This window comes from Otolemur garnettii, unplaced genomic scaffold, assembly GCF_000181295.1.
Source record: "Otolemur garnettii isolate 467f Iridium unplaced genomic scaffold, OtoGar3 scaffold00077, whole genome shotgun sequence".
Classification (NCBI taxonomy): domain Eukaryota; kingdom Metazoa; phylum Chordata; class Mammalia; order Primates; family Galagidae; genus Otolemur; species Otolemur garnettii.
The window spans coordinates 8,444,691-8,455,325 of NW_003852472.1; the positions used below are offsets into that span (position 1 = coordinate 8,444,691).

General features: G+C 40.0%; 1 protein-coding gene across 4 annotated transcripts in view; it reads right to left on the reverse strand.

The window, feature by feature from the left end:
* Window positions 1–10,635, reverse strand: part of RABGEF1 (RAB guanine nucleotide exchange factor 1) — a 63,434-nt gene that overhangs the window by 16,161 nt on the left and 36,638 nt on the right. For all 4 annotated transcript variants that reach the window (XM_023515717.1, XM_012807895.2, XM_023515716.1 and 1 more), the window contains one exon: window positions 1,022–1,103. In XM_023515717.1, coding sequence (XP_023371485.1) covers window positions 1,022–1,103 — 82 coding nt within the window. The remainder of the gene's footprint in view (window positions 1–1,021; window positions 1,104–10,635) is intronic.

The window sequence follows — 10,635 nt, forward strand, 5'->3', positions numbered from 1 at the left end:
AAAAAAAAACCTGTTTAAAAAATTACCTTAATTTTTGGCCTTTTATAGAATCCAGGCTTCTAACTTAAGTTGTTTTGTCAGGACCTAACAGGTGTACACCCTGCCAAGTAGGAAGACCTCAGCATGCGTCCTCAGCATGCCACATTAGAGAAGCGTATGAAATGACTGATGAATGTTGGCAGGACTTACCCTTTCATTTCTCTGAGGTTTACCATAAAACCATAGAGATCTAAGTATATGTAAAAGTCCACCATCAATGGGGGTTGAACTTCAGAACCCCTAAAAACCCAAAGCTCTTAAGTCAATTTTATTTTTTGCAGTTTTTGGCCGGGGCTGGGTTTGAACCCACCACCTCCAGCATATGGGGCCAGCGCCCTACCCTTTTGAGCCACAGGCGCCACCCTCTATGCCAATTTTTTTACTGTAATGATTAACTAAAATGGTGATTACAATATAGAGAATTCATTTAGAAATGCCTCCTGGCTTGGTTCCTTCTAGCACAGTGGTTACAGCACTGGCCATAGGCACCAAGGCTGTCAGGTTCAAACCCAGCCCAGGCCTGCAATAAAAAAATAGCCGGGCTTTGTGGCAGGCACCTGTAGACCCAGCTACTTGGGAGGCTGAGGCAAGAGAATTGCTTGAGCTCAAGAGTTTGAGGTTGCTGTGAACTGTGATGCCACAGAACTACCTAAGGATGACGCAGTGAGACTCTGTCTCAAAAAAGAAAAAAAAAGAAAAAAAGAAAAGCCTCCTATGAGGTTTTAATCTGATTGACCCTTATCCCTAATGCAGTTATTGAACATTACTCAATAAATTATCCAATTGCTCTTGAAAATTTGAATAATATTCATACGTGGTACGGAACTGCTAAGAATAAGACCAGTAACAAGAATTTCAGTGGAGCACTTTAGAGAATGGAGTAGACAAACTAGCCAGGCCATCAGAGAAAGAGAGAAATTGCTAGGAGACTGAGAAATTGTTAAGCTAAGCAGTCTTTCCATGCTTGCTGATGAAGTATTACCTTTTCCACGAGTTTGCATTCTTTCAGCCACATTCTGGTAAAAATCCTGAGTACATTCTGACTGTTCCTCAATGCTTAAATCCTAAAAGAGAAAGACAAAGAGGCTGCTTGGTAGGGGAAGAAACTTCATAAATGGATAGAGTCTAAATTTTAAGAAGTTTCCAAATCCACTCCTTGTATTGGTGGTAACATAAAATTACTTACAAATTATGTAATATTTCAGGGAAGGAAAACCTATTTATTAATATTATTTGTAACATCCCAAGACCTTTTAATTCTTTCACTAAGTCTATAGTCTTACAGAATTATAATGCATGTTGTGATAATTTACATAGTTTATATATATTTCAATTTATCTAATAATCTAATCATTTTGGTGGCTTTATAATGTTCCATTATATTAACCAATTTTAATTGACATGGATATTCAGTAGAGTTTTTTTTTGAGACAGAGTCTCACTATGTTACCCTCAGTAGAGTGCCATGGTGTCACAGCGCACAGCAACCTCAAACTCTTGGGCTTAAGTGATTCTCCTGCCTTAGGAGCCTCCCAAGTAGCTGGGACTACGGGCGCCTGCCACAATGCCTGGCTATTTTTTGTTGTAGTTGTTGTTGTTTAGCTGGCCTGAGCCAGGCTCGAACCCATCAGCCTCGGTGTATGTGGCTGGTGCTATAACCACTGTGCTACAGGCGCTGAGCCTCAGTAGAGTATTTTTAACTATACTCTACCACTGTGCATTTGGATTCTTTCCCTTTTTATTACTATTATGCATTACAGCTATGACAGCTTTGTGAAGACTGTTTTCTTTTGGGATATTTCTTTTTGTTAATTTCCAAAAATGTCATTAATAGTTTAATAATTATGAACAATTTTGTAGCTCCAAGTATCTATTTATAGACACAATCCTCAGAGACTCCAGTGGACAGTGTCATTTAGCCATGTGTATGCTTATTTCTCCATGGCCCCTACAACATTGAGCTTTATAATTTTTATTTGGTTTTACAGATTTTATAAGTATACGTATTTCTTTCCCACTTCCAAGGAATTTTTTTAAATTTTTGGATTAATATGAGGGTATATATGATCAAGTCACATTGTTTGCATTTGTAAAGTAACAAAGGATATTCAAAGTCTCTATAAAAGATGAAAACAGTTCAGCACAATAGACCAGAAAGTAAAAAGAACAAATAAGTAAAAATAAAACATCGCCGCTTGGCTCCCGTAGCAGAGTGGTTACAGTGTCAGCCACATACACAGAGGTTGACGGGTTCAAGCCTGGCCTGGGCCAGCTAAACAACAATGACAACTGCAACAGAAAATGGCTGGGCATTGTGGCCGGTGCTTGTAGTCCCAGCTGAGACAAGAGAATCGCTTAAGCCCAAGGGTTTGACGTTGCTATGAGCTGTGACGCCACGGCACTGTACCAAGGGTGACATAATGAGACTCTGTCTCAAAAAATACAAAAACATTGCAAGAGACAGAAAGCAGAGCCAGGAATGACACAAAAACTTATTCCTTGAAGATGTGTAAGATAGTCAAGAGTCAGTCCATGAAACTGTCTCCAATTAAACCTTTTAGCAGTCATCACTAAGATGAAAATAGTTATATAATACAGCATTCAAAAGACAAAAGCAAACTAATTCTTCAGGTGAAATTTTGACACCCAAATAAGAAATTTCTGTCAAGGGTTTTTAGATGTCACAGTTGAAGGCCAAGAATAAGGAATAAGGCCCAGGACAAATTCCATAGGATTGTTTCTCAGAGACTTCATCTACATAGGCCAGGAAACTCACCTACCAAGGGTTGAGAAAGCCCTGTTTAAACACAAGGCAGTCTGACGCTCTGGCTTCATTCAGAAAGGATGGCAAACACTCGGGACAGAGGCCATCGGCAACCACGTCTCTCTGCCTCCACAATGTCTTTCCCACTTACCCTTTCCTGGTTTGGGCCCTCAATGTCTCTCACTGCGAGTTTAGCTGCTCTCTCTACCTTTGACCTTTCTTACTTTTATTTTTCTTTAAATCTTTTTCTAAAAATAATTTTTTTATTTTTTGTATATTGTGTATATTTGAGGTTCATAACATGATACTATAGAATACATATGGGTAGAAAACAGTTATCAGAGTGGAGCAAATTAACATATTTATCATCTCAGTAACTTTTATTTTGTGACAAGAGCAGCTATAATGCACTTATTTAACTAAATTCCCTAATATCATACCAATTTGATTAACTATAGTCCTCATGCTATGCATTAAACCTCTCTTTATTCATCCTACACATCTGCTACTTTGTGTCCTGTGAAATACTGCATGTCCTATTTCCTTTTCTCCACATCACCCCTAGTAACCACTGTTATTCTCTACTTTTTAATCCACTTCACATACTATGGTCAAACTGATCATCTCAGATTGTGATCTGGTCACAGTGTGCCTCAAACCTCCAGTGGTTTTCAACTAGAGTGGGTTGTCAACTGTATGCTGAAGGTACACGCAGTGCAAACAGTCCCTCCCCCTTCCCCTGACCTGCCAAATGCTCCTGCTGTTTTGAGGATCTGTTTTTAGTGTTCCACCTCCCTAACACTGTGAAATTATTTTCTCTGACCAGAATACCTTTACCTCTCCAATCGTCCAACAGCCATCCAAGGCAAAGCATCCTTTAAAGCTCAGTTCACATTTTACATCCTCTGAGAAGTTTGTCATTCATTGTATTTTTTAAAAATTGGAGACAGAGTCTCACTCTGTTACCCTGGATAGAGTACTGTAGCATCATAGCTCACAGCAACCTTAGTCTCTTCAGCTCAAGTGATCCTGTTTCCTCAGCCTTCTGAGTAGCTAGGACTACAAGTGCCCGCCACAATGCCTGGCTACTTCTCTACTTTAGTAGAGACGGGGTCTTGTTCTTGCTCAGGCTGGTCTTTAATGCCTGAGCTCAAGACTCCCAGAGTGCTAAGATTACAGGTGTGAGCCATGGCACCCAGCCTCATCCATTGTCTTAGTCAAAATAATCTTGTAAGTCCAACCGCTTAGGGTATTTTGTAATCATCTTGACTACAGCTATTACTTTCTTAATTACCTACCCATGTGTGTCATTTGATTAAATTAAAATTGATCCTTTAGCCAGCTGTGGTGGCTCATGCCTGTAATACCAGCACTTTCTTTAGGAGGTGGAGGTGGAGGTGGAATAATCACTTGAGGCCAGGAGTTCTAGACTAGCCTGGTCAACATAGTGAGACCCTGTTTCAACAAAAATATTTAAAATAAATAAGCTGAGTGTAGCAGCAGGTGCCTGTAGTCTCATCTACTCAGGAGGCTAGGGCAGAAGGACTGCCTGAACCCAGGAGTTTGAAATTATAGTAGGATATTATGGCACCACTGAGCCTGGAAAACAGAGTGAGACTCTGCCTTGCCCCATCAAATTAAATAAATAAATAATGTCTCTCATCTAGAAAAGCCTAGGTACCACCCTTAGTAAATTGTATACATTCTATAATAAAAAGCTTTTTTTTTTTTTTTTTGAGACAGAGCCTCAAGCTGTCCCCCTGGGTAGAGTGCCGTGGCATTACAGCTCACAGCAACCTCCAACTCCTGGGCTCAAGCGAGTCTCCTGCCTCTGCCTCCCAAGTAGCTGGGACCACAGGCACCCGCCACAACGCCCGGCTATTTTTTTGGTTGCAGCCGTCATTGTTGTTTGGCGGTCCGGGCTGGGGATTCGAACCTGCCACCTTAGGTTTACATGGCTGGCGCCTTAGCCGGTTGAGCTATAGGCGCCGAGCCAAGCTTTTTTTTTTTTTTTTTTTTTTAAGAGATTGAGTCTCACTTTATTGCCCTCAGTAGAGTGACGTTGTGTAACAGCTCACAGCAACCTCCAATTCTTAGGCTTAGGCAATTCTCTTGCCTCAGCCTCCCGAGCAGCTGGGACTAAAGCACCTGCCACAATGCCTATTTTTTTTGTTGCAGTTTGGCCAGGGCTGCCCTTACTAATACGCTCTTATTTATATTCATCACAATTTCCCCTGGTTGACTTCTATTACACTTTGTCTATGTTTTATCTTTCATTGCACATATTTTTAAATAGTTAATATCATTAAGCCTTTTACCTGGTTATTAAAAACCATTATTCTTTAATAGAGGGAGTGCAGGTCCTTTCCACAGCTGCAATAAACATCCTAATCTATTCCCTACTGAATTTTTTCATGTGTAGGTCTTTGACAGGGCTGGAATGTAAGGTGCGTAGCATGACTGACAGACCTAAAATATACACTATATTCAAGTTTACTTGTCTTCTCTAGCAGCAAATGGTAAAAAGCAGCCCTCGCCCTTCTTATTCTCCCAGATGTCATGTAATTTCCTCCTGAGAAATTAAATATTTCTCAGATCCCTGGTTTATTTTGCTGTTCTGTATTTTTATTTTTTACCAAAAACTAATCTAGCGATGGCTTTCACTTTAGAATATACAGTAGAACCTCCATAGTTGACTACCTCCCTACCTTGACCACCTCCTTAAGTTGACCTAATTTTCAAAGACCAGATATGTATCACATGTACTTATCAGTACAGCAGGCCTAGTTCCTTATGTTGACCACCTCCGTTTGTTAGTCAATTACAGAAGGTGGTCTCTATTTACAGAGGTTCTCCTGTAGTTTAAAAGTCTTCTAGATTTAGAAGCCCCCTCTTCCACAAATTCTCCCTTTCATAAAAATATTATGTATTTCCTTCCCTGGTTTTCTTTTTTTTTTTTAGAACTGCCAGCCACTATACCAGTGATATAAAAAGGCTAATAAAATGCCCAGGGGAGGGGGTTCAGTTTAAATGGGAAGACTTAATACAAGTAATTATAATATTCTATAATTATGAGCAAGAAGAACAAAATGCCATGGGCATATCATAAATCTTTCACTACCTCTTCCAACTATCTATCTATCAACCACTTCCAAATAGGTATTGTGGTAGCAACAGTTAAGTGTGCTTTCTTTATACTAATACTGATATGAGATGGTGGTGATGAGACGTTTCTCGTGTTGCTTGTGAGAAATGTTGTTTCCTTCCTGCTCTGCAGTGTGACCCCAAGTAGAGCTGTAGCCACTCTATGAGAAAATTCTTCATCATACTCACCCTACTGCTGCTGCCTGTGTGAAGGTAGGATGGGCTGCAATCTGAGCACAAATACATGGCTTGCTTTTCAACTAAAATACCAGCACCTGATACCCATATTTCCAATTTTCCAGTGAGACCTCTATCTAGACCCGACTTACAAACTGATAAGGGAAATTTATACTGTAAGTTCTCTAAACTTCATCTCTGTCCTAAATTAGATCACCAGACAAATACAGCCATGAACTAAACTTTAGGTCTGTTGGAAATATTTTTTCAGAGCACTAGTTTTAGTATTATGCCTGGACTTTTATGTGGGTAATCACAGCAGAAGCTACTTGAAGAACATGTCCATAAGACACATTTGTGAACTCTAAATATCATCAAATTATTACCCTGGTTTATACTTTTTTTTTTTTTTTTTTTTTTGCAGTTTTTGGCCAGGGCTGAGTTTGAACCTGCTACCTCCGACATATGGGGGTGGCGCCCTACTTCTCTGAGCCACAGGCGCCACCTGTATAGTTATTTTAAATAATGACTTAAAATCCTTACAATAAGCAGAATGGGCTTAAATAAATAAAAGATGGACTACCATCTTTGGTTTTTTGAGATTTTTGTAGTTCAAAACAGTGATTAGTAGGTGTCTTTGTTTGAATATTAGTGCTGAAAGGTACTCTGTACACTTTCTTAACTGGCTGAAGTCTTTTTTCCTACCTCCACTACATTTTCTGTGTACTTCGCTTGGGCTTCTATCCTTACAATTTGGATCTTCATGATCTATTTTCTGGGTTCATTAGGTTAGTTTCTTTGTTGTTACAGTGTTTGGATTAGAATTAGCATGAGAGTTAAGGTTGTCATTTAAGTTCTGTTTGTACTGCTTTTACATTTTAGTTTTGATGGCCATTATTTTTGTACACATATTACTAATAATTTCTCTGCCTTCAATAACTTTTTCTGGAAAATAAATGTTTTAGGGTTTTGATTCCACCAAATAAAATGTAAACATTAACATTTAAAGTAGGGCTGGGTGCAGTGGCTCTCACCTGTAATCCTAGAATTCTGAACTCTGGGAGGCCAAGGCAAGTGGATTGCTTGAGCTCAAGAGCTCAAAAAAATAAATAAATAAATAAAAATTTATAGTATCTGTTTCCAAAAAATTTTTTATTTTTAATTATATCAAACATGTAGTCCTCATATTTTAAGAAATCCACCTTGCTATGGAGTATACCCTGAGGTCACTAGCAACTAGTTAAATATAGATTTAAACATTTCTACATATAGATCAGTGGTTCTCAACCTGTGGGTGGCAACCCCTTTGTAATAATCATCCTGCATATCAGATATTTACATTACGATTCATAACAGTAGCAAAATTATAGTTATGAAGCAGCAATGACAATAATTTTATGGTTGGGGGTCACCACAACATGAGGAACTGTATTAAAGGGTCGCGGCATTAGGAGCCATTAGGAGGTTGAGAACCACTGATGTAGATGAATAAAAACAAGGCAAAGATAATTGATTTTTGTTAAATTCAATTACTGGGAAAATAAAAGTGGTGAGAACTGTTTTAAGGTACATGGGTTCATTTCATACTTGCAAAGAAAACCCAAAAGTCCATCATTCTTGGCTTTTTTTTTTTTTTCTTTTTTGAGACAAAGTGTTACTCTGTTGCCTTGGGTAAGCGCACCATAGTGTCACAGATCACAGCCACTTCCATCTCTTGGGCTCAAGTGATCCTCTTGCCTCCGCCTACCAAATAGCTGGGACAACAGGTGCTGGCCACAATGCTCGGCTGTTTTTTCTATTTTTAGTAGAGATGAGTTTTTGCTTTTGCTAAAGTTGGTCTCTAACTCCTGAGCTCAAGGGATCCATCCACCTTGGCCTCCCAGAGGCATAAGCCACCACGCCTCACTGATTTTGGCATTTTTGTGACTAATGAACTCTCATATTCTTCACAAAGGTTATCAAACAATTTTTTAGCAAGAAAAATCTTTCAACTCTTGCCTTTCTCTTATCGTATAAAATGTGTAGTGGACTACTTAGTCCCATTGTATTGCACAAGAGACACACGATGCAGACAGAAGCATCTAGGTAGCCACACAGCAGAAGCTTAATTCATTTAAAATACTCTGACGTCACTGGAGTTTGAGCAGACACTCCAGAGGTCCTGCAGCGTCCAGTTGGCTCTCCTCCCTAAGTATGTAAAACTGGTAAACATGGTACCAAAACTCAGAGAACAGACACCCAAGTTAGGAGTTCATCACTGCAACTGTACAACTGGCTTGACTTTCTATTTAGGCATTGACTATCTACTCAAGCTTTTCAACAAGATTTGGGGATAGGTTAAAAGTATTCACAGACGAGAAAAGATGAGCAAGTGGTTTAAGGAAAAAATAAAAATCTTGTTAAGAGGCCGGGAGCAGTGAGTGGCTCATGCTTGTGATCCCAGCAGTCTGGGAGGCCAAGACTGGTGGACTGCCTAAGCTCCCAAGTTTGAGACCAGCCTGAGATAGAGAGAGACCGTGTCTCTAAAAATAGCTGGGCATTGTAGCAGGCACCTTGTAGTCCCAGTTATTAAGGAGGCTGAGGCAAGAGAATTGCTTAAGCCCAAGAGTCTGAGGTTGCTGTGAGCTATGACACTATGGTTCTCTACTGGGGCAACAAAGTGAGAATTTCTCAAAAAAAAAAAAAAATTCTTGCTAAGAAGCAGGGTGGGTTTCAGGGTCACCCATGGAGCTGTACCTTACCATTGTGCATGTGGTTTAGGGGGAAACAGCCTGAGATTTCATGCTCAGAAGAGTCAAACCTAACTTTGATAGAATTCAGCTTTGCTGTGCTTCCTGAACACCTTCCGAGTCTGAACTTGATTCATCATACCACTCTAACAGAGGTTCGTTGTTTTTTTTTTTTTTTGAGACAGAGTCTCAAGCTGTTGCCCTGGATAGAGTGCCATAGCATCAAAGCTCACAGCAACCTCCAACTTGGACTCAAGTGACCCTCTTGCCTCAGTTTTTCTATTTTTAGTGAGCCACTGTACCCATTCTATTTTTTTCTTTTAAAACACATTACACTGGGGGTGCATGTACCTCAGTGGCTAGGGTGCTGGCCATGTTAACTGGTGCTGGTGGGTTTGAACTCAGCCCAGGCCTGCTAAACAACAACAAAAATAGCTGGGCATTGTGGTGGGCACCTGTAGTCCCCGTTACCTGGGAGGCTGAGGCAAGAGGATTGCTTGAGCCCAAGAGTTAGAGGCTGCTGTGAGCTATAATGCCATAGCACTCTAAAGAGAGTGACAAAGTGAGACTCTGCCTCAATAAAACACACACACACATTGTACTGCCTTCTCCAAAATGTCTATACCTTCTAAGAGTCCCTGTGGAAGCCCTGAATGCCATATTAATTATCTTCCTCTACCAACTTCTGGCTGCCATGCTGTAAGCTCTGAATATTTGACAAAGCTTGCTAATACATTCCCAATCCCTCTGTTAGCTGCTTTTCGAGCTTGACAACCTAAGTATCTTGTCTGTAGAGGGAGTATCTATCTTGTGTTCCATTTTGATCCATGTCCTGTTCTAAGTTTCTGGCAGTTCTTTTGTTTTGTAGTTATGCACAACAACCAAGGAGAGGGCCTGAAAGGTAACACCAGGGCCAAGAGATTACATGGCACCAGCCTCACACACTGAGCTGCAGGGCTGCCCCTCAGTAATATTTTAAGTTTTCTTTCATATTAATACATACTTCTACATTTTAAAAATTATTTTTAGTCATTCATCACATTCAACAGAGTTATCAAGTAAATCTTTTATCTATGTTTGTTTCCTGTGAGTTATACATTCCACTAGCTCAGATGGTTTCCCATCGTTCTTGTTGCTTCACCTTGTCCTTGTCACTTCTAATTTTATTTATTTTATTTTATTTTTTGAGACAGAGCCTCAAGCTGTCACCCTGGGTAGAGTGCCGTGGCATCACAGCTCACAGCAACCTCCATCTCCTGGGTTCAAGCAATTCTCCTGCCTCTACCTCCCAAGTGGCCGGGACTGCAGGCGCCCACCACAACACCTGGCTATTTTTTGGTTGCAGCCATCATTGTTGTTTGGTGGGCCTGACGGGATTCGAACCTGCCAGCTCAGGTGTATGTGGCTGGCACCTTAGCCACTTGAGCCACAGGCGCCAAGCCATCACTTCTAATTTTAAAATTGGGTCCTGGGTTGCTTTTTCCTCCCTTATTTTTCTCACCTTAATTAAAGTCTATTGTGCTGGTTAAAGTTTATGTTTTGGATACATACTTCTGTTCTAACAGTAATTACATAGCAAGGATAATTATTCCTTGCATAAACTTATAGTTTAGAATAACAGAGGCCTTTTAAAGTAAAAGAGATCACTTATCGCTCTATCCATTCTGGAGAATAGACAGTGAATGAAAATGTTGCTGTGTCTTAAACTATATTTTTTCCTATTTTTTGAGACAGAGTCTCACTTTGTTATCCTTGATAGAGTGCCATGGCATCATAGCACTC